The sequence below is a fragment of the Canis aureus genome, chromosome 22 (assembly GCF_053574225.1).
Source record: "Canis aureus isolate CA01 chromosome 22, VMU_Caureus_v.1.0, whole genome shotgun sequence".
Classification (NCBI taxonomy): domain Eukaryota; kingdom Metazoa; phylum Chordata; class Mammalia; order Carnivora; family Canidae; genus Canis; species Canis aureus.
The window spans coordinates 19,755,971-19,781,047 of NC_135632.1; the positions used below are offsets into that span (position 1 = coordinate 19,755,971).

Genomic DNA, 25,077 nt, shown 5'->3' on the forward strand with positions numbered 1-25,077 from the left:
TTAAATGCTCTTAGATGTGTATTTATGTATTTATGTCTGCCCTGGCCCAGGGACCGACCATACTTTATGTTGTAAGGGTTTAAAACATTATTTTCTTAAAAAGTAAGTATGGATTATTATGGAATAAAATTCAAAATGCTTGTGAGGTTTAAGATAAAACACTAAATACTCAGTAAATATACTGTGATAGACCATTTCAACTTCTATCTTTAGCCCCTTAGATTTTAAAGGAACCAGGATTAAAAGTATTATGCAAAGTCAAATCCTGTATGAAAATTTTACTTTAATAGCAACAATACTTTCAAAAATTGATAGAGATGAGACATTCAAATAATATTTAGATTGTTGAAAAGTTTAAGGAATATGGCGATCTAAACTAATTGAAATTGTTCATTGAAAGAAAACTTTTTGGGTCTCTGAAAGCCCGAGGACTTTTCTTTTTGGTATATTAAAAGGCATAAGGACTTAGTTTTACACAGTTTCATCTTTTAATTAAAGCAGTAATTTGTAATGTGTATTGCCACTCTGTTTGCAGGTGATATTACTATATTCTTGTGTTTGCTGCTATCTACTAAAGTGTTACAAGAATATTAAAATATATTTCCCAGTTCCCCTCTATAGCATTCTTGTCAGCTGCAGAAGCAATTACAAGTCATGTTTAAAAGGTTTTAGTTAATTCATAGTAATATTGCTCTTTATAGTCACCAGCATTTCACAATAAGCATTTTTGGTTAAAATCTCTTTTCTTATCCTGTAAAACTAGTGTACACCTAGAGCTGAATACTTGTTAAAGCCATATTCTTATGGTGGGATTCTGTTTGTGTCCTACTCTGAATTCCTCTTTATTATAGCACATGTTAGTAATAGTTTAGTAAATAGACTCATAAAAAAAAAGTTGAATTGCAAGAAACTTTAGAAGTCATAATGTAGAATAAGTATAGCTTTATAGATAAATTACCAGTCAGTTAACTAGGATTAACTGAAGTGATTATCCATCTTTCTTTCTTTGTTTTACTGGACGTTAAGAACAACATTTTAGTGATAGAATTCTGAAATACTGTAGCAAAAGAGGTTTATAGTCAATAGAGTAGTTTCTCTCTTTTATATATGAATTACAGGTAAAATAATGGAGATTAAGATATATAGTTTCTCTCTTTTATATATGAATTATAGGTAAAATAATGGAGATTAAGATATATATCTAAACTAGTTAATTTTCTTTCCTTTTTATGCCAAAATAACATTTTAAAGCCATCACAATCTTTATAGCAGTCATTGATTTCAGTGATAAAATGCCTTGTGTGGTTTCAATGTGTGACAATTGGTAAGATAAATAGTATTTGAATGTGGTGAGCCTAGATTTCCCTATATCTAATGTGACCATAGAACTTACTGTATAAACTGATGCTTTTCAGAGTGACAAAGATATTATTAATAATTATTCCAAAGCAATAAGCATAACCCAAAACATTGCTGATGATAAAGAAGTATGATCACCTTCCTTCTAGGCATATGAAGTGATAGAGTTAATTATAATAGTCATTTAAGGGATCCCTGGGTGGCGCAGTGGTTTAGCACCTGCCTTTGGCCCAGGGCGCGATCCTGGAGACCCGGGATCGAATCCCACATCGGGCTCCCGGTGCATGGAGCCTGCTTCTCCCTCTGCCTATGTCTCTGCCTCTCTCTCTCTGTGACTATCATAAATAAATTTTAAAAAAAAATAGTCATTTAAGATGGAAGATTAACAGACATTATTAACATATCCAGGAAATCTCCCCATAATGCTCATTAATGATAGTATATGAATGATAACTTTTTTCGCCTTTACTTTCATATGTTCTTCAAAATTCACCAATAACTGGCTCTGTCTTAGCAGAGAATAAAACCTAGTATAGAAGTATTTAGAATTTTAAGCTTAGTATCTTAGGGTGATTATTTGCATTATAAATAATTTTTCATAAAAATCAAGTAAGGTTCTATTATGCAGTCAAGTCTGTTAGTGTATTTAACTACTTGACGAAGAGGTCAATAGGTAGAAAAAACAGGTAAAATATTACGAGTAACTTTGAAACCAGTTAAAGATGAATCAGAATGTACCCAGAAAATTGTAATTAAAATCTCTAGGAAAATGAGCTTAATTTACCTTACATACAAGTTTAGGAGAGACCCTATAAAATAAATTACATTCAGATACAGCAGAGTAAAATCCACCTAGATATAAATATAATGTTACATATAACTTTATATGAAATTTGTAAATAATTTTAAATGTAACTTTATCTATTTTACAGTGACTATCTATTGGGTTGCCTTTTTTTTTCGATCTAATTCCTGAAGAATGCTTGCAGATACTTGATTTTCATGCTGTTTTTATGAAATCATGATACCAAAAACTATTCTTAGAAAATTTATTTTTGTTTCATTATTAGTGTTCCAGGTATTCCAGGATTTTCTGTAGCCATTGAGAATGTTTCAGGGCCTTCCTTCCAATAGCTTTATCTTTCACTACCAATAGAAGGTCATTGGTATAAAGTTTCTGAAAGATGCTTATTACCTTTTACTCTTTTTAGCCATGTTAGAATTTTTTTTTTTTCTGAAACATGGATTCACATGATATTCTTGTAGAGATTTGAGACTAGCAAGTTATGTGGTCATCATATATGCCCCAAGACAGAAAGACTGTATTATAAACATTATGTCAAGCTCATGTCTTGACTGACCTTGTTAATATTGATTGTTGTTGCTCATACTGGTGAATTTGAAACTCATAATCAGAAAATGGGCCAACACATAATCACGTCCTTCTGGTATAAGCATTGAGTTTGAAAAAACTGGTTACTGGTATTAACATAATGGAGTCTACTAAGCTACCACCTTAACTAATCAAAAAGATGAAGAAATTGTCAAAGAAATTAGCATCTCCATTGAAAACATTGGCTATCACATACAAAAAATTTCTGGAAAAATGACAACATGCCTGATTTTTAATATGCCTTGGTTCAAGGCATACAGAAGTCATCTTTAAAAATGCCAATGATCATGAAATTATACTACTTAAAGCCTTGAATTGTGCCAATAACTCATTCACCTAAAAACCCTAGGCTGGAATAAGTCAAAATGAAAGAGAACTGTGGATAATTTGTGAAAGTTGTAAAGTAAATGATTAACTCTAATTCCATTAGAATTAACCCATAGCACCATCCATACAAGGCAAAAAAAAAAAAAAAAATAGCAGGAACATTTTTCATATTTTTCTGGTAGAAATCTGAAGTAAACCAAATATCTGAGCAGCACAGGCTGCTAAAAGGATTAAGCTACAGGTAAGTAAGTGGCTGTCTTTAGCTGAGTTTATTCTTCCCTTTGGAAACATATTTAGGATGTAGACATTGGTCTGAGGAGCAGAGGAGTTGATGAATGCCCCAGATAATTTATGGCCACCAGGAGGTACAGGGAACTTAGGCATTCAAAAGACATGAATACCGGGATCCCTGGGTGGCGCAGGGGTTTGGCGCCTGCCTTTGGCCCAGGGCGCGATCCTGGAGACCCGGGATCGAATCCCACATCGGGCTTCCGGTGCATGGAGCCTGCTTCTCCCTCTGCCTGTGTCTCTGCCTCTCTCTCTTTCTCTCTCTGTGACTATCATAAATAAATAAACATTTGAAAAAAAAAAAAAAAACACAAAAGACATGAATACCTACATGTTAAAAGGAAAAGCCTGCCTGATTATAGATTTCCCTCTTTCCACTTCCCTGCATAGCCCAGGAACCCAGGGCCTTGCAATCAGGATTAGCATTACCAGTATTCTTGAATCTAGAATATTAACATTATATGAACTAACAACCAAGAATTACTAAAACTTGAAGCACAAAATCCAACATCAGTGAAAATTTTTTATTCCCCCAGATGTAAGAAGCCATTATGAAAGAGGAAGGGCATTCATAGAAATTAGAAACATGATTTCCAAAATTTAGGAGTGAAGCAGATCATTAAATGGCCTGAACACAACCAAAGATTGGTTGTAGATTAAAAACCAAGGGATTTTTCCAAAAGATAGTACAAAAGAAGTGTGAGAAGGAAACTAAAAGGAAGTACAGATTAATAAGTTTTATTATCTAGTAGGAGTTCTGTAAAGAGAGCTTAGAGAGGAGGAACTAAACAAAAGACATTCAGTTAAAATGTTTACCACCATGTACCCTTTATAGAAAATATTACTTGATGTTTCCTAGCAAAATAAAAAAATACCATAAAAGGAAAACAAGGAATATGAGTAACATTGGCAAACAAATAAATCTGAAAAAACTTAAAACTAAACCTACATAATATGGCTGTGAAGCTTACTGCAAATGCCTAAAAATTATTCTTAAAATGTAGGAGTGGAATGTAAAATTAAATGAAGAGAAATAAATAAATGTGTTAGGGATCACAGATGTTTATAGAAAGCTGAGGAGACAGTATCATGTAAGATAAACCAGAATTGAGAACCAAAAATATTAAGAGAAACAGAGAAGAGATATTTTATATGTATAAGTCTAATCCACCAAAAATATAATTGTGAACCTTTTTCTACCTGTTTTATAGGTATACTTAACATGTACACATAGGCATAAAAGCTAGTTTATTTAACATTTGACATAGGGGCTAATTTAATTGTGGTGAAATAGACATGACAAAATCAGTTATTTTAACTATTTTGAGGTATACAGTTCATTGGCTTAAATACAATCACATAACTATGCAAATTTCAATGCCATCCAACTCAAGAACTTTAAAAACCTTCCTGGGATCCCTGGGTGGCGCAGCGGTTTAGCGCCTGCCTTTGGCCCAGGGCGTGATCCTGGAGACCCGGGATCGAATCCCACGTCGGGCTCCCGGTGCATGGAGCCTGCTTCTCCCTCTGCCTATGTCTCTGCCTCTCTCTCTCACTGTGTGCCTATCATAAATAAATAAAATAAATTAAAAAAAAAAAAAAACCTTCCTGAACTGAAACTCTATACCCATTAAATAATAACTCCATTCCAACATAGGTTTTAATAGCTACAACTTTGAAACTATTTGTTTTTCTGTTTTCTGCTGTTAATTTGCATTTTTGAAACCAGGTCGTACATCACTTGTAGCTATCATTGTTGGAATGATGTTACTGATGACCTGAGAACAGTAGTTTCGTAGGATATGTAAATCTGGAAAGTTTGAATGTATCTTGCTATAAATCTTTGCTTGTGTTCTTTCTAAGCAGAGATGCTAATAACCTTTTCTACTCTGGAGAAAATCACTGGAAAACTCTATGTGTGCATATGCTTGTATGTGTGGTTTTCCTGAGACATTTGAGGAGCTAGAATGTAAGATTTAAAATGCAATGAAGCATAGAATTAGGAGTGCAGATGAAGCAGAACTTTAAATATCATCAAAATGCACATAGAAGAATTAATGATAGAATCAGGAATGAAGAAGAAAACCAACTCACTTATCAAATATGCCAGTAGATAAACAACCAGTAGATCTAGAAAGGAGACTTTTATTTGGGGCCACTATTCATGATGCAAAAAGTGTTTTCTCTTACAAGTATAAGCACATGTAACTGAAATAAGAGTTGTATGAAATAGTACTTAACTTTCTATGTGCTATATACTTTTTTTTAAACGTTGGTCTCAATGCATTGTTATTTTAACAACCAATGAATAGATTGAAACGTATAGTTTGAAAAACACTAATCTAGAAACTGGTTTATCTAGATGTCATAAGCCTCGAAGGTAGAAGAACTTTTATATAAAGGTGGAGAACTTAGTTGATTCAGAAACTAAAACAGTACCAACATCTCTATTTACTTTCTCTGAAAAGTTTTTTGTATAATATTCTTCATGATGTAATAACTAACAAGTGTTAGAGAGTTTGGTGTGAAGTGTTTGATAAGGAACATGAGCCAAAGAAATTGGCAAGAGTAATGAGCAGCAAAAAGTTGATATGGGGTAAGATAGGGAACACAGTGAGTTAAATGGAAATGAGAATACAAAAAAGAAGAAATAGAGTAACTTAACATCTTGACCTTGACCAAGGTGACAGAGATGTAAAGTAAGTAATACTGGTACCAAATTTTCAAAGGAATTCTGGGAGAAAGGAATTGATTTCCTTTAAAAAAATTAAAAAAGCTAATTATAGAAACAAACCAAGAATAATGAAAAGTGACCTTGATCTAATTTGTAATTTCGGGAATTTTGTTAACTAGTTATATTCTCATTTTCCACATCTATAAATGATGTCATTGGACTAGGAGATCCTTAACATTGCTACTGCAAAAAAAAAAAAAAATTTATCAAGTTTATGTATTACATCCCCATTATTTACAATGGCATACAAATATATTTATTCTTTTCTAAGTGGCTCTTGTAAATGTTGTGACCAAGCCATTTCATTTATAAGGAAAATGGTTTATTAAATTGACATATTAGTAATTTCTTCAGTAAATATTCTTTAATCACAATTGATTTGTTATTTTTAGTTACACGAACATGCAGCCTACTTGGTGGACAGTTTGTGGGAGAGCTCTCAAGAACTATTGAAAGATTGGGAATGTATGACAGAGTTGCTTTTAGAAGAACCTGTTCAAGGAGAGGAAGGTATAGTATTTTGACAAGTTGCTTTTTACATATTGATTGGGGTTCCCATAAACACACCATTCTGTATAGGTCACTCCTTAACATTAAATACATGTAAACATGCTGTGTGTCTTTTTGCAAAGAATAGTTTGTTTCCTGAAATAAGTAAGGATATCTTTAGAGTCTATTACATCTTTTTAGATGAGGAATGCTACCAGCTGCACAAATTCTTAAAAATCTATGTGTTATGTAATGACAAAAAAAGTTTTCTTTATGCTGATTTGAGACACAAAATACTGATGTACTTAACATAAAAAATAATATGCACCCAGAATGTTGTTATATTTATGTGTGAACTTGGGAAAGCCTTTGACACTCAAGGACTTAATAGACCATAACCATCCCCTTTTGTTATATTTTCTTAATTATTAAAACCAGAAAATTAAAAAATTTATTTACTGAGCTTCAAGAAATTGGTAGAAATAATTGTTATATGATAATTTCTGAAGTATGTATCTTATTACATGTTACATAATAACATGAGCAGCAAAATGGATATGTATATTTAATAAAATAGTTATATTCTAATTCTAAAAGTTTATGTGAAAATTAGTTTCTTTTTTTTTTTGAAAATTAGTTTCTTAAAACTAGAAATGCTTTTTCCTAAATGGTTTGTTTTTCAAACTAACACATAGTAGTACTTTGAAGAACTTGTATTTCACTTAATCCATACAACAAACCTGTAATATAGATGATACTTTGATGTAAGCAACACTTGTGAACTAAACCTGGACTTAAGAATAGAAGAAATACGTTCAGACTTTTAACTCTCTATTCTTTGTGAATACTATTCTCATTTTTCTGATCTTTAGCTTCCTTTTCTTTATAATATAAAGGTTATTTTCCTTATATATCTTACTTAGATTTTGTAAAGATTAAGTAAAATACTGTTGATTCCTTCTTCTGTTTCACCTATTTTTCTGTGTGATTCAACCCTCTGGGATATAAGAACAAAAATGAGTCATCAAGTGCAGTGGACCAAACAGGTCACTATAGGAGAGGGATCATCCCCCAATGTTCTTTCCAAGCAGTGATGCTAATTGGTATTATCTACTCCGGCTTTGACAAATTCAGTGACAGAAACAACAGGTATGCGTCATACACAAATATACTCCAGTAAAGTGGCCCAAATTGCCTCCTTTAAACTCAAAATATTTGCCTGATAACCTCATTCTTAATCTGTAACACAAATTCTTCCCTAAAATTTCCCAGACTTTCTTTTAAGGTTGAGATTATTAGAGTATATTTGACCCCACTTTACTTTACTTGCATGTGTTTTTTCCCTCTGGATATCCTTGATAAGAAAATGGCTCTATTACTAAATTGATGGGGCCTCCTGCTCACTAGGTCAAACTCGCAACATTACTCCAAATCTCTTTTACTTTTGTGATCACAGAAATATGAACACACATTCTACATTTTCTCCTTATTTTACTTACACATATTCACTGCTAGGTTCACTGACTTTATGCATTCTATTTCTAATGAATCTTAATATTTTCTCTAATAAAATCAGTTCTCCTTCTGATCACAACAGCCCACTCAACACTTGAGCAAAGTGTCTGGCATAGTGTTTAGTAGTACATTCCATTCATTTTTTTTACCATTGACTGTCACCATAGAATCAGCATATTATCAGAGCAAGTTAGAGCTTGTTGTCATGATTCCATGCCTTTTTTTTTTTTTTTTGTCATCCCATGCTGTATAAAGGATATGTCCAAGGAGAAGAATGGAGGCAAGGGATATAAATTAAGGGTAGAAGAGCCAAAGTGCTATGCTTTGGTATTGTTAACTTTTTACTCATTTAAATAAGATGTACCAGACAGTAAATAGTAATACTATTTAGTATTACTTATTTAGTATTACTTAGTAAATAGTAATTACTAAGTCTGTCTTGTCAAGGTGTTTTGCATGGGTTTTACCTTATTGATATAACTATGTACTATTAGGTATTTTGTTATGATTCAAATTTAGTTGGCATTGGGTTTAACTTCAGTGAAGAAGTTAATTTGGTTTGGTTTAATTTGGTTTGGTTGGTTTGATCTTAGCTAGAAAAGTGAGTTTTAAAATGGAAAAAGAAAAAAAAATAAAATAAAATGGGAAAAAGTTCTTAAGTGAACCATAGTTTTAGGATATGATTGAACCTGGGGAAGTAAGACTGAGAAAATTAAGAATAACAAGTACAGAACTGTATTTGTATTGTGACTCAGCTTTTTTCACACATTTGTTCATATGCATGTTGTGCCACGTGTTAGCTCTGGCATGGAAAGGCATCTAAAGCAATTTTCTGTGCTGTTATTTTGCTGAATTTTATCATAACAAAATGCTGCCAGTAACTGACTTATTTTTGAGACTTGATTAGAAATTAAGTTATATTTTATGTAGGTGGAAAATGATAGATATTCCAGTGGATAAAGTTCAGTTAGCAGTTGGAAACAGGTCTAAAACTGGGGGAAACACCTTGTCAAAGACTTATTAACCAGTAGCAACGTAAAAACTGCCTCAGTGTTTTAAAGGGACAGGGTTTTGCTGGTGGTGGTGGTAGTGGTGATTGTGTGTATGCTATAGCAAAATCAAATTACTGAGTAAATTTTTAGTATAATATTAGGGCCTTGGTAATAGGTAACCAGGCAACAAAACCATAAGTAAGCCATTTAATTTATGTGAGTCTCTGCTTCTGCATCTATGAAAAAGAAAATCCCTAAAATTTAATGTAGGTAATTTTCTGTGGTCATTTCTGTGATCCAGTACTATATAAAGTAAATACAGATAAGTGGAATTCTTCAAAGCAAGGAATCGTTAATTTATTTATGATTTAAAAATATGTATTGATCACCTTCTGTATGCTGACTGTTCACACTAAACACTAAGGGTTCAGTCTTAAATAAGGTCAGCTCACTGTTTCTCATTGGGAGGCAGATCAAAACCAAGTAAACAGAATAATTTCAAGAATTAATAAGTGGGATGGATGATAATGATAAGAAAGGAGAGAGTCTGTCTTTAGATTGAATCCTTAAAGGAAGATTCTCTGAGGAAGCCACATATGAGCACCAAGAATCTGAAGAATGAGGAAGCTAGGCGTAGAAAGTGTCTAAAGAGCTATCTAGGTAGATAGCGACTGCAAAGGATATGAAGCATGAATGATACTGTTATGTTCCAGGAGCTGCAATAGCTGGAATACAGTGAACCAGTGGCACAGATGAAATAGAGGCAGAACCCAGATAATGTAGAACATTTTAATTTGTAAGTAGATTTATTTAGTTCGTTCTAAGTTATAGGAAGACATGGAAGGACTTTTTTTTTCCAAAAAACTAAAGGTATTTAATTTAAAGATTGTTCTTATGCTAATGCCAGGTCCAGTCTAATGTTTTGTTTTGTTTTGATTTTCCTTTTTTAAGAAATTTTATTTAGATGCAACTAATTAACATACAATGTATTATATTGATAGAGGTCAGTCTTCTGTAATACCCAGTGCTCATTACATCATGCGCCCTACTTAATATCCATCACCCAGTCACCCTGTACCCCCACCCTTTCCCTCCAGAAAACTTCAGTTTGTTCCTATGATTAAGAGTCTTTTACGGTTTGTCTCCCTCTCTGATTTCCTCTTGTTTTATTTTTTTCCTCTTTTCCCCTATGATTATCTGTTTTGTTTCTTAAATTCCACATGGGAGCGACATCATATGATAAATGTCTTTCTCTGATTGACTTATTTCACTTAACATAATATTCTCTAGTTCCATCCACATTATTGCAAATGGCGAGGTTTTTTGTTGTTGTTGTTTTTTGTTTTTTGTTTTTTTTTTTATGGCTGAGTAGTAGTCCATTATATATGTCACATCTTCTTTATCCATTCATCTGTCAGTGGATATCTGGGCTTCTTCCATAGTTTGACTATTGTGGTCATTGCTGCTATAAACATTGGGGTACAGGTGCCCCTTCAGATCACTACATTTGTATATTTGGAGTAAATACCCAGTAGTGCAATTGCTGGATTGTAAGGCAGCTCTATTTTCAACTTTTTGAGGAACTTCCATACTGTTTTCCACAATGGCTGTACCATATTGCATTCCAACCAAAAGTATAAGAGGATTCCCCTTTCTCCACATCCTTGTCAACATATTTTGTTTCCTTACTTGTTAACTTACAGCCATCCTGGCTCCTGGCTGGTATGAGGTGGTATCTCATTGTGGTTTTGATTTGTATTTCCCTGATGCCGTTTGATATTGAGCGTTTTTTCATGTGTCTGTTGTGCATTTATATGTCTGCCTTGGAGAAATGTCTGTTTATGTCTTCTGCCCATTCTTGATTGGATTATTTGTTCTTTTGGTGTTGAGTTTGATAAGTTCTTTATAGATTTTGGATACTAGCCCTTTGTCTGATGTGTCATTTACAAATCTCTTCTCCCATTCTGTAGATTGCCTTTTGGTTTTGTCAACTGTTTGCTTTGCCATGCAAAAGTTTTTTATCTTAATGAAGTCCCAATAGTTCATTTTTGCTTATGTTTCCCTTGCCTTTGGAGACTTGTCTAGCAAGAACTTGCTGCTTCCAAAGTCAAAGAGGTTGCTGCCTATGTTCTTTAAACGTACTGTTGGATCCTGTTGGCTGGTATCTTTGTGAGAATTTTTGCATCCACGTTCATCAGGGATATTGGTCTGTAATTCTTTCTTTTTGGTAGGATCTTTATCTGGTTTGGGGAGCAAACTAATGCTGACCTCCTATAACAAGTTTGGAAGGTTTTTTTCCATTTCTATTTTTTGAAACAGCTTTAGAAAAATAGGTATTAATTCTTCTTCAGATGTTTGGTAGTATTCCCCTGGAAGCCATCTGGCCCTGGATTCTTGTTTGTTGGGGGATTTTTGATTGCTGCGTCAATTTCCTTGATGATTATGGTTCTGTTCAGGTTTTCTGTTCCTTCCTGTTTTAGTTTTGGTAGTTTATGTGTTTCTAGGAATTTATCCATTTCTTCCAGATTGCCTAATTTGTTGGCATATAGTTGCTCATAATATATTCTTATAATTGTTTGTATTCTGTGTTGGTTTGATCTCTCCTCTTTCATTAATGATTTTATTTATTTCAGTCCTGTTTTCTTTTTGACAGGTCTGGCCAGTGGCATATCAATCCTAATTCTTTCAGAGAACCAACTCTTAGTTTTGTTGATCCATTCTGTTCTTCTGGTTTCTATATGTCATTGATTTCTACTCTAATCTTTATTAATTTTCTTCTCCTGCTGGGTTTAGGCTTCATTTGCTGTTCTTTCTCCAGCAACTTTAGGTGTAAAGTTAGGTTGTATATTTAAGATCTTGAGATCTTGAGAAAGGCTTGTATTACTATATGCTTTCTTCTTAGGACCGCTTTTGCTGCATCCTAAAGGTTTTGAACAATTCTGTTGTCGTTTTCATTTGTTTATATGAATTTTTAAAATTATTTAATTTTCTCATTGGTGCATTCATTCTTTAGTAGAATGCTCTTTAACCTCTACGTATTTGAGTTCTTTCCAAATTTCCCCTTGTGATTGAATTCCTGTTTCAAAGTTTTGTGGTTTGGGCACACTTGGGTGGCTCAGTGGTTGAGCATCTGCCTTTGGCTTGAGGCATGATCCCGGTATTGGGATCAAGTCCCACATCAGGCTCATCACAGGGAGCCTGCTTCTCCTTCTGCCTATATTTTTGTGTCTCTTATGAATAAATAAATAAAATCTTTTTTTAAAAAAGTATCATGGTCTGAAAATATGCAGGGAATGATCCAAGTCTTTGGGTACCAGTTGGGACCTGATTTGTGGTGCAGTATATGATCTATTCTGGAGAGTGTTCCACATGCACTCAAGAAGAGTGTGTTTTCTGTTGCTCTAGGATGGAATGCTCTGAATATATCTGTGATGTCTATCTGGTCCAGTGTGTCATTCAAAGCCCATGTTTCCATGTTGATTTTCTGCTTATGATCTGTTCAATTGCTGTAAGTGGCATGTTAAAGTCCCCTATTATTTTATTATTAACAATATGTTTAATTTTGTTATTAATTGGTTTATATGACTGGCTGCTGCTCCCATGTTATTGGCATAAATATTTATAGTTGTTAGATCTTCTTGTTGTATAGACCCTTTTAATTATGATAGTGTCCTTCCTCATCTCTTACTACAGTCATTGGTTTAATACCGAATTTGTCTGATGTAAGGATTGCAACTCCAGCTTTCTTTTGATCTCCATTAGCATGATAAATGGTTTTTCACCCCCTCACTTTCAATCTGGAGGTCTCTTTGGGTCTAGACTGAATTCTTTGGCAGGTAGAGTATCAATGGGTCTTGCTTCTTTATCCAATCTGATACCCCATGTCTTTTGATTGGGCATTTAGCCCATTTACATTCAGAGTAACTTGAAAGATATGAATTTAGTGCCATTGCATTACCTGTAAAGTCACTGTTTCTGGAGATTGTCTCTGTTCTTTTCTGGTCTATATTACTTTTGGGCTCTCTTCACTTAAAGCATCCCTTTTAATATTTCTTGTAGGGCTGGTTTGGTGATCACAAATTCTTTTAAATTCTGTTTGTCCTGGAAGCTTTTTATCTCTCCTTCTATTTTGAATGAGATCTTAACTGGATAAGGTATTCTTGGCTACATATTTTTCTCATTTAGCACCCTGAATATATCATGCCAGTCCTTTCTGGTCTGCCAGGTCTCTGTGGATAGATCTTCCGCCATTCTAATATTTCTACCCTTGTAGGTTACAGACCTCTTATCCTGAGCTTCTTTCAGAGTTTTCTCTTTGTGAAATTTGCAAGTTTCACTGTTATATGTCTAGGTGTTTACCTATTTTATGGATTTTGAGAAAAGTTCTCTGTGCCTCCTGGACTTGGATGCCTGTTTCCTTTCCCAAATTAGAGAAATTCTCTGCTATAATTTTCTCCAATATACCTTCAGCCCACCCCCCTTCTTCTGGGATCCCAGTTATCCTAATATTGTTTACTTTATGGTATCATTTATCTCCCAAATTCTCCCATGATGATCCCATAGCTTATAATCTCTTCTTTTCCTCAGCTTCTTTATTCTCCATTACTTTGTCTTCTAGATCACTAATTCTCTCTTCTGCCTCATTTATCTTAGCAGTTAGAGCCTCCATTTTTTATTGCAACTCATTAATAGCCTTTTTGATTTTGAATGTTAGATTTTAATTCTTTTATCTCTCCCTAAGGGATTCTCTAGAGTCTTCTATGCTTTTTTCAAGTCTGCTAATATCTTTATAATTGTTATATTTGAACACATGGAAGGATTTTAAACAAGGGAGTGATATGATCCCGTTTGTATTTTAAGAAAAATGCTATTCATACACATGCTTGGAATAGGCAGAAGGCCAGTTAGATAACTGTGGCAATGGTCTCTATGGGAAATGACAATAAAAATATGGAAGAGGAAGATGGATTATGAAAAGAACCTAGGCCAAGTTTTAAAGATTATGGATAGGGGACAAAAGCAGGAAGAGAAAAAGAGTAAGAGCCTTAGCAAGCTATATAAAAAGATAAGAGATGGGATGCCTGGGTGGCTGAGTGGTTGGCACCTGCCTTCGGGTCAGGTCGTGATCCTCGGTTCTGGATTCAGTCCCACATTGGGCTCCCTGTGAGGAGCTTGCTTCTCCCTCTGCCTATGTCTCTGCCTCTCTCTCTCTCAGTCTTTGTCTCTCGTAAATAAATAAATAAATCCTTTTTAAAAAATAAAAAAGATAAGGGAGAATTATACCCTTTAGAAGCTCAGTAAAGAGAATATTCAAGAGATCGATGGCTAATAATATCACATATTGCAGAGGAGAAGAAGGGCTATGCAAAGATTATTAGTTTTAGTGATGACTCAGGTTGTTGGTGACTTTAAAGCATTTCTTTTCAGTGGTAGGCAAGGAGAGAAGCCACAGTTCAAGATGATGTGAGTAAAATCAATAGTGAGAAAATGGAGATGATGTGCAGTGGTTTCTGAAGGTTTAGAAGGAGCCTTATCTGCAGCCAAATGTGAAAAATTATGAAATTCTAGAATTATAAAAATAGAAACCTAGTTGTTTCATTGAGTAGGAAGCTTTTTTCCTATTATTAGGCTTTTAACCAGGGAGTATAATGTGGAAAAGCTGAAACTGTTTCATGTGGCTCCCTAAGAAAGGCTGAAGTTCATTTGTTTCTCTTAAAACAGTTAAAATGTTAAAACCAAAAATGATTGAATTAGGATGAACAAAAATATTCTTATACAAGGTGATTTTAGAATAAAAAGGACAGTATTATTATGCCTTTGCCTTTTCATTGTTGTTGCCCATTTTTTTAAATAACATAAACTTCTAAAGCTTAATCTCTTTAATTTATACCTAAATCTGTTCTATAATTCCCATATCTATTGGCCTGTAATGTTAAATAAGTATACAAAGAAAGGGGGAGAGAGAGAGAGATAGAATTAAGCTATTTAAATTAGTGCCAAAAACCTATCTCTAAAAATATATAGGAATGAATTAAATAAGAAAAGTACAAGATAGTGTGAAGAAAACCATAATGTTTTTTTTTTTAATGACATTGGATAAATCTCAAAAATAAAGAGCTATGTTATGTTGCTGGCTGAAAATGTTATTAAAATGTCGGTTCTTCCCATGTAATGTCTGACTTTTTAAAAATACCAGTTCAAGGGGTGCCTGGGTGGCTCAGTGGGTTAAGGATCTGACTCTTGATTTTTCTTTGATCATGATCTCAGGGTTTTGAGATCAGCCCCACATCAGGCTCTGCACTGGGCATGGAACCTACTTAAGATTCTCTCTTTTCCTCTCCTCTGCCTCTCCCACTTCCCTATTGCATTCTCTTTCTGAGTGAATGAATGAATGAATGAATGAATAAAATATCAGTTCAAATCCAATGGGTTTGAGAGTTCTGGGAGGTGATGTGAGAGGAGGAACTCAGCAAAATGATTTCAAAGTTTATATAGAATTTTTTTCCTTCTGTTTAAAAGGTAGTATAGCATAGTGCTTAAGAGCACAGACTCTGAATCAGACTACCTGGGTTCATGTCTTGACTCTACCACTAGCTAAGTACTTCAGAAGTTATTCAGCCTCTCTGTAGCTCATTTTCCCTGCCTATAAAATGTGAAAATATTAGCCCTTATCTCTTAGAATTGCTTTGAGGATAAAACAAGTTAATACATATAAATCATAACAGTACCTTACACATAAAAGAATGCGTAATTGTTTGCTACTAGCAATATAGAAATTAGAAAATATTTAGAAAAAAGACTAATATATAACTTAATTCAACTAATTTGAACATTTAGTTGAACAAGATTAAAGCAGCTATCATCAAAAGTGTGGCATTATAATAGGAATAGATATATAGATTAGTGAAACTAAATAAAGAATCCAGAAATAGTCTAATTATATATGAGAACCTAAAACACTTCTAAAGTGTTTATATGTGACATTTAAATTCAGCAGGGAAAGCCTGTTTACTTAACAGTGGTGGAGGCTTAATTGGCTGTTTAGGTGTAGGAATAAATAGGCCCATAACTTCGTGCTATCAGCAGAAATAAATTCCAGAGTAAAGATATAAAAGCTAGAGAAAGAGAAAAAAATTAGAAAATCTATTTCTATAATCTCTCAGAAAAGGAAATCTTTGAAATCAATACAAGAAATCCAGAAGTCTTTTTGTATCTATACGAAATGATGGATATTGGTTAACTTTGTGATAATCATATCACAATATATATGTCAAATCGTTATACTGTACAACTTAAATTTATAAAGTGTTATATGTCAATTATGTCTCATTTAAACTGGAAAGGAAAAAAAGCCAGAAGATATAAAACAACTCAGTACAGATTTGACTTTGTAAAAATTAACAATTTCTATTAAAAAGAATTTCTGTCTGACAAAAGATACCATGAAGAATCTGACATCAAAAGGAAAAACTGGGAGAGTTCTCTCTCATCCAGAGACAAAGTTACTACTTATGTACAAAAAAGGTGAATAACAGTAGAAAATGGGCAAAGAATAAATAGAAAAATCTCAGAAAAAAATTCTAAGTCAATAAACAAGAAAATACATTTCACTAATTAGTAGGAAGGAAGAAGTAAAATAAGAGTGAAATACCATTTTTCAGTCACTGAATTGGCAAAAATAGAAAGGATTATGACATCTACTGCTAGCCAGGGATATGAGGAACCAAACATCACCATTGCAGCTGGAGGTTTGGATTACAGTAAATAACTTTATATTTATCAATATCAAAATTTTAACCTTTGACCCATTACCCTCTTTGGAATTTATTTACAAAAATAAAAATATCAGTTACATAAATATATAGTATTAATGATATTTATTACTGCTTTGTTTATAGTAACAACATATGGAAACAATTTGAGTAAATTGTGGAACACTCATGTAATTGTGGAACTAAATTGAGGAACACTCATGTAATAACTTGTAATTATTTAAGAAAATTATTCATATGTAGATATAGTGACTTGAAAGATAATCAAAATTTATTACTTTTCAAAAATATGTATAGCGCTTTTTTTTATTTAAAAAAGACATCCTATGTTGTGAGCCTTAAAATGATCTAGAAGGAAAGACAGTTAAAATCTTGGTACTGCTTAATTCATAAATATGATCTTAGAGAAGACTTAGGTATTAGAAGAAACCAGAGGGTATCCTCTTTTTCCTTTTTATATCTCTTTCTTGTTTGACTTATGATAAGTACATACTACTTCATAAAAAAGCAAAATAAATACAAAAGATAGAGCTTACCTTCAGTCCTTAATCAGTAATAGAATATGTTTGTACTTTTTTATAATTGTGTTCTCTTTAATACATGGTTATTGTAGAACTATCTACTCATACTAATGCGTTTTGTTTCACTTTAGCAATGTCTGACCGTCAAGAGAGTGCTCTTATAGAGCTAATGGTTTGTACAATTCGTCAAGCTGCCGAGGCACATCCTCCAGTGGGAAGGGGTACTGGCAAGAGAGTAAGTTGTATTAGTGAGAAGTCTACAAAAAGACTTTTAATGTATTTAACTATCTTAAATATTTCAAAATTTTAGTGGTATATGTATCCATAAAACATGGTATTTTTGTAAATGATATATGCTGCGGTGCTTTGTCTTTATATCCTATCTACTACTTAGGTTTCAGAAATAAATTCTTTTCTTCCATGTTCCCAAAGCACCTCTCTCTACCTGCTTTTGTTCTAGTATTATAATAATTTTCACGTTCATATCTTTTAAAAATGCAGAAAGTTCTGAAAGCAAACACTTATCTTTACTCCTGCATTTAGCAACTGTTTTTTTTTTTTTTTGGATAGGTAATTTTTCTTTGTGTGTTAATTCCCTTATTTGTAATATGGGGCTAATACAGGTTTTAGTGCTATTAAAGATAAATTGAGATAATCACTATACAGAGACCAACTCTGGTAGTATGCAGAGGTGGGTAATTCCTCTCTGCACGAAAAAAAGAAAGCAAGCAAGCATGAAACTTCAGAATTTGTCCAAAAAACATATCAAAGGGCTCTGGAAATTTACCAAAGATGAAAAAACACATCGAGAAGCATTTATTTTTTAAAAACTACCAAAGCTTCAGGTAAAAGCAACACGAGTCTACTGCCTTTGTGTCTAGGGTTATAATCCACACAGCACCCCCACAGACTCGATATAATTTTACAAGAGTGGTACATCGGCAGAAACCAGAAGCTTTGCACTCATAGGGGGCAGATTCATGGTACAAATGACAAAAGTCCAGAGCTTTGTGAACCAGAAATGGCAAACATGATAGAAACAACCAAGGAAAAACCCACAGCTGTGATATTCAAAGGTTGTGGTCCCAGATGGGAAGAACAGTAGACCAACCAAGAATCTAATTAAGAAATCCTGGGAATGAGAAAGCCATAAAAAGAATTAGATGAGCTTTCCATACATCACTGGCTACTGAGAAACCTGAGATTACCCAATGGAAAATAAAATTCAAAAGCAAACTTAAGAACTGACTAGACTTTGTTTTCTCTTTGTCATTTTTGTTTTTATTTTTTAATTCTAGTATAGTTAACATTATGATACATATATACACACACACATCACTATTTTATATGTTACATTGTTACATTTATATATGCATTCATATATATAATAGAGTGATTCAACAATTCTGTACATTACCAGTGCTCATCATAAGTGTACTCTTTAATCCCCATCACCTATTTCACCCAAACCCCCCACTCACCTCCCCTCTGGTAACATCAGTTTGTTCTCTATAGTTAAGAGTCTATTTCTTGGTTTGTGGGTCTTTTTTTTTTTCTTTTTTTTTTTACCCCCTTTGCTCCTCTCTTTCTTAAATTCCACATATGATTAAGATCATACGCTATTTGTCTTTCTTTGACTTATTTCACTTAGCATTATACTCTCTAGCTTCATCCACATCATTACAACTGGCAAGATTTCATTGTTTTCTATGGCTGAAAATATACCATTATATCTATATATATATAATAGGAGCATTATATATATGTATATATAAACACCACATCTTCATTATCCATTCATTTATTGATGGACACCAGGCTGCTTCCATAATTTGACTATTTTAATAATGTTGCAATGAGCATAAAGGTGTATGTATCCCTTTAAGTTAGTGTTTTTGTATTTTTTGTATTTTACCCAGTAGTGTAAGTACTGGATTGTGGCATAGTTCTAGTTTTAACTTTTTGAGAAAACACTATACTATTTTCCACAGTGGCTGCACCAGTTTGCATTCCACCAGTGGCACGAGGGTTTCTTTTTCTCCACGTTCCCACTGACACTTCTTGTTTTTTGAAGAACTGGCTGAACTTTGAATATGCTTTTTAACTTTGGTCTCAGAGGGGAGAACCCTTATAGATTTGAAATTTAAAGATTACTTTTTTAAATATAAAACTTAGAAAAATAAGTTAAAAATTCATAATTACTATAATATACTACCTAAAAATGTTGACTCTTCCAGAAAAAACACAGCCATGCAAAGAAACAATGAAATATGACCATACATGGGGGGAGGGAGGAGGAAGCAGAGAGTAGAAATGGCTTCTCAGTAAGCCTAATTGTTGGATTTAGCAAAAACTTCAGAGCCTTTTTTATAAATATGTTGAAAGAATCAAAGGAAAATATGTTCAAAGATTTACAGGACAATATGATAACAGAAATAAGGAAAAAATGGAAATTCTGGAGTTGAAAAGTACAATGACAAATTAAAAATTCATTAGATGGGCTTAATAGCAAATTTGAGATGACAGGAAAGAAACATTGAACATGGAGATAGATTAATAAAAATTATTTGGGCAGCCTGGGTACTCAGCGGTTTAGTGCTGCCTTCAGCCCACCCAGGGTGTGATCCTGGAGACCTGAGATTGAGTCCCACATTGGGCGCTCTGCATGGAGCCTGCTTCTCCCTCTGCCTATCTCTCTCTCTCTCTCTCTCTCTGTCTCGTGAATAAATAAATAAAATCTTTTTTAAATTAATTATTAAATATAAATTATTCATTCTGAAGAACAAAGAGGAAAGAAGATTGAAGAAAAGAACAGAGCCCAAGAAACTTGTGAAACAACATTAAGTTAATTAAATTTGTGCAATGAGAGTTCCAGAGAGAAAGGAATGAGAGAAAGAAACAGGAAAGAAAAACATTCAAAGAAATATTTGCCAAAACTTTCCAAATCTGATAAGAAACATTAATCCACAAACCAAGAAACTTAACACAATTCAAGTAGGGTAAACACAAAAGATTCATCTCTAGGCAGGATAGTCACTGTCTAATGCCAAAAACAAAAAATCTTGAAAGCAACAAAAAGAAAACAAGTCATGTAGAGGGCAGTTTTAATCAGATTAACAATTAATTTTTTATCAGAGACAGTGGAGGCCAGAAAACTGATAGAATACCATAGTCACTGAAAGAAAACAGAATCGCCAACCAAGAATTCTAAATCCAGCAAAACTATCTTTCAAATATGAAGGTGAATTAAAAGCATTCCCAGATAAACAAAGATTCACAGACATGTTGCTTAGAAGACCAGCCTTAAAAGAAATACTAAAAGGAGCCCTTCAAGCTGTAAAGAATAATTACCAGATGGTAATTCTAATCCATAGGAAGGAATGAAAAGTACTAGAAATGATAAATATGTGGGTGAATACAAATACATTTTTTCTTTTTTCTCTTTATTAAAAGGGACATAAGATCATTTAAAGCAATAATTATAGCACTCAGGTATTAAGATTATAAGATATGTAGATTATGTGACAACAATAAAATAAAGGGTAAGAGAAATAGAATTATGTTGGAGCAAAATGGATATATTTTCTGTAATTAAATATCAGCCTAAAGTTGATTATTATAAATTAAAGAGTATATTAGAATCCCCAAAGAAAGTAGTAAAGAAGGAACAGGGAAAAAAAGAAAAAAAACCCATGAGATTAAAGATAGCAAAATGGCTGACATGAATTCAACCATATCAAAACTTAATTAAATATGGATATAGAGAGGGGTGCCTGGGTGCCTCAGTTGGTTAAGCATCCAATTCTTGGTTTCGGCTTGTGTCATGTCCTCAAGGTCCTGGTGTTAAGCTCCATGCTCAGCAGGGAATCTACTTCAGGATACTCTCTGCCCCTCTCCCTCTGCTCCTCCTCCAGCTTGCATGCATGCTAGCACCCATGCACTCGCTTGCTCACGCACGTGCTCTCTCTATATATAGATAGGTAGGTAGGTAGGTAGGTAGGTAGATAGATAGACAGATATACACACATATGTGTGTATGTGTATATATGTGTACATATATGTGTATTATCTATGTGTGTGTATATATGTACAGAAATCTGAAAAATAGAAATTGAGAAAACTATGGACTAGGAATGAAAAGATACTAAGACGTTATTGTTTCATTTTGTTGGAGGTTCCAGGTTTTATTATTCTTAAGTCTTCATTGTTAAAAATATACACTTATGGGTGAAGTGAAATGATATACCAAGAATTTGCCTTAAAATGTTAAAGAAAAAATGAACTGTAGGGACTTAAAGAGGCAATAATGATAAATTATTAGTTTTTAAATTTTCCAAAATAAAAGTTTTGAAAATATGTGTTGTCCCAACTTTGAGATGAGAGCCTGTCCAGGCTAAACATTTCTTATTCTTCTGACATATCTTAATCATTTATTGTGTGCTTTCTTGTTTTCTCACCAAGTTCACTTTCTACCTTTACTGTTTATATTAGTTGACTATTGCTATGGAAAAAATTACTTTAAAACTTAAAGATTTAAAAAAAAAAAAAAAACTTAAAGATTTAAAACAGTAGTCTTTCATTATTTTACAGTTTCTGTGGGTCAGAAACTTGGGAGTGCCTTAGCTGTTTTTTTGGCTTAAGGTTCTCATAGGGTTGCATTTAAGATGTTAACCAGGGCTTTAGCCTCTGAAGATCTGGTTGTTAATAATACTTCCATAAAAAAAAAAAAAAAAAAAAACTTCCATAATGGCTTACTTCTGTGACTGGCAAGTTAGTGTTGATTGTTAGTGGGAGACTTAGGTCCTCAACTTCTGGACCTCTCAGTAGAACTTTGAATATTTTCATGACATGGTTGCTTCCCCTTTCCCCCACCCTCAGAGTAAATGATCCAAGCAAGAATAAAACAGAATGAGTGATCCAAAGGAGAGTAAGGTAGACTCTGTTTCTTTTATGAGCTAGTTCTCAAAAGTCACATTAACATCATTTCCATGGTCTCCTATTGTTTATACATGTCAACCTTAGACAGTATGCGAATAGACTATATAAGAACATGAATACCAGGAGGCAGAGGTCCCTGGAAGTCACATTGAAGGCTAATTCTTATATTACCCTAGCACAGGAATCTCCAAGCTGTGGTGCCTTTTAATGGAATAGTATTTAAAGTTAAAATTTTGTCACTAAGAGTAATCTCAGTTGATTGTCAATTGATTATTTCTGATGGACACTTTGAGTATTCAGAGCTAAGAAACATGTATATATTTCTCTGTATATCTGTATTTAAATTACATATTCATATTGTTATTTATGACTTAAATTTAGCATAACAAGGTATTTTACATCTTTGATTTTGTATTTTTTCCCATTTTTATTTTTTGGAAATACATAAAATATTTACATAGTTAAAAAGTCAAAACCATGTAAAAACATACATTCAGAGAAATCTTTCATATTTTTATTTCTCCCTTTACACCCCATTCTTACGAATAAGCATTTTTATTTGTTTTCAGATATCCTTCCAGTGTTTCATTTTACAAGCACAGATAAATGCATGTACTCTGTCCTCTTTCCTCTCCCTCAAAAGATAGCTTATTTTATATAGAGTTCTGTACCTTACATTTTTATTTAACAGTATATCCTAGATATCACTCTATGCCGATATTTGGAGATCCTCCTTTTCTTATGGCTGCGTAGTATCCATTATGTGAATACACTGATTAAGAGTCTTTTGGGTTGCCAATCTTTTACTACTAGAAATAATGTACTATTAAAAATAATTCACAGTGAGTAATATCGTATCATTTCGTACCCGTACCACTTGTATTGGTGAGGTAGATTACTTAAAAGTGGGATCATTAGGTCAGAGGAAAATTGTGTGTACAAACTTGTTAGATACTGGCAAATTCCTCCTTCATAGGTAGTATGCCATTTTTACCATCCCATCAGAGGTTTTGAGGATTAAGTGAGTTCATGCATATAGACTGCCTAAGATATGATCACTTAATCAAAGACAGCTATCTCTCTAAAATCAGTATCTTTAGACCTTTCATACATTGCCAAATGAATTTCATGATATGGCAATACCCTGAATATATTCCTAGACATATATTCCACTTTATATGTAGTCCCTTATGTTACTTTGTGCAAAACTAAATGCGATATTGTACATCATTCCAAAGTGATTATTTTGTGTTTTAAGAGGTTGAAAAACAATAAAGTTCCTGGAAGAGAAATCAGATAGGAGACCCTATTACTTCTTTCACATATTCTCAAACATCTGTGAGAATGATGAAGACCATTCTTAGCAATCAGACTATTATGTCAACATCACCACTGAAGGGATGCACTATTATCGTAAAGAGCCCCAAAGGAGACCTGAGAAGAGACTTGAATCACATCATTGTAGAACTAAGTCTCCTTGGAATGAAAAAGAAGAGGCTCCAACTTGAGAGAAATAGAAAAGAAATGGCTAGGTATAACCACATGCAGAACATTATCAAGAGCATTGCACTGGGCTTCTGTTACAAGATGAGGTCTGTGTATGCTCACTTCCTCATCAACATTGTTATTCAGGACAGTGGTTCTCATATTGAAATCCAAAATTTCTTGGGTAAAAAATACATCCACAGGGTTCGGATGAAGCCAGGTGTTGCTTGTTCATTATCTCAGGCCCAGAAAGATGAGTTAATTCTTGAAGGAAATGACCGTGAACTTGTATCAAACTCAGCTATTTTGATTCAGCAAACCACAATAGTAAAAAAGGATCTCAGAAAATTTGGGAAAGGTATCAGTTTCTGAAAAAGAAACAGCTCAGCAGGCTGATGAGTAAAATCTAAGTTGTCCTGCTACAGAAACAAGGTGCCAGATTTTTCAGTTATTTGGGATATCTTAAAGGTGTAATAAAAGCTATATTGATTTTTAAAATTAGAGCTTATATTTATAAAGTGATAATTTATATTGGAATGCTTCTTTTCTATAAACTGTTCAACATTATGGTGCTAAGTTTCTTCTTTGAGATAATAACAAAATGCAAAATACCTTGGGGAAATGATTATTTTGACTGAACTTGCATTTTAATATCTTATTTTTGGAACCATTTATGGTTTAACTAGTTTGAACATGGGACAAGGTGAGGAGCATTATCAGCTTCATTTTGTTCAGTGATATCAGTCTGTACCCCTATGTCTTGATTATTGCCTAACAGACTTATGAACTTAGAAGAACAACTAAATATAAATGAGTCCAGAGACATTGTTAGTTATGCTTTTAAAAATAAGTGAAAATTTATTAGCTGCTGACAATAAAAAAAAGCATTACTTTCTAAAGTATTTTTAGAAAAGTGTGTTTAACATAGGGGAGATTACTGTTAACATATTGAGGTTAAAACCCCAGAAAAAATTATTTCACTGTTCCAATATTTTTGTATTCATGACTGGTTTTATAGAAATATTTATTTTTGTTTTTATTTAAACAAGTAGTAATTTATCTAAACTGTGGTGATTCTTAAATAAGTAGCTATTTAATAAAGTAATTATTACAGTATTTCTAATGTTGTGGTGATAGAAATAAGCATAAAACTAGAGATATTTATTTTTGTAATTAGTTTGTTAAGCTCCTGAAAATTCTCGAATACATTATTCACTAATGCTTCATCATTCTGTGTAACATTCTAGATTTATAAATTATTATG

General features: G+C 33.2%; 1 protein-coding gene and 1 pseudogene across 8 annotated transcripts in view; both read left to right on the forward strand.

Annotated features, from left to right (window-relative positions):
* Positions 1-25,077, forward strand: part of STAG1 (STAG1 cohesin complex component) — a 395,351-nt gene that overhangs the window by 295,558 nt on the left and 74,716 nt on the right. For all 8 annotated transcript variants that reach the window (XM_077865024.1, XM_077865025.1, XM_077865026.1 and 5 more), the window contains 2 exons: positions 6,494-6,611; positions 17,522-17,625. In XM_077865024.1, the coding sequence (XP_077721150.1) occupies positions 6,494-6,611; positions 17,522-17,625 (222 nt within the window). The remainder of the gene's footprint in view (positions 1-6,493; positions 6,612-17,521; positions 17,626-25,077) is intronic.
* Positions 23,617-24,185, forward strand: LOC144294325 (large ribosomal subunit protein uL6 pseudogene; annotated as a pseudogene).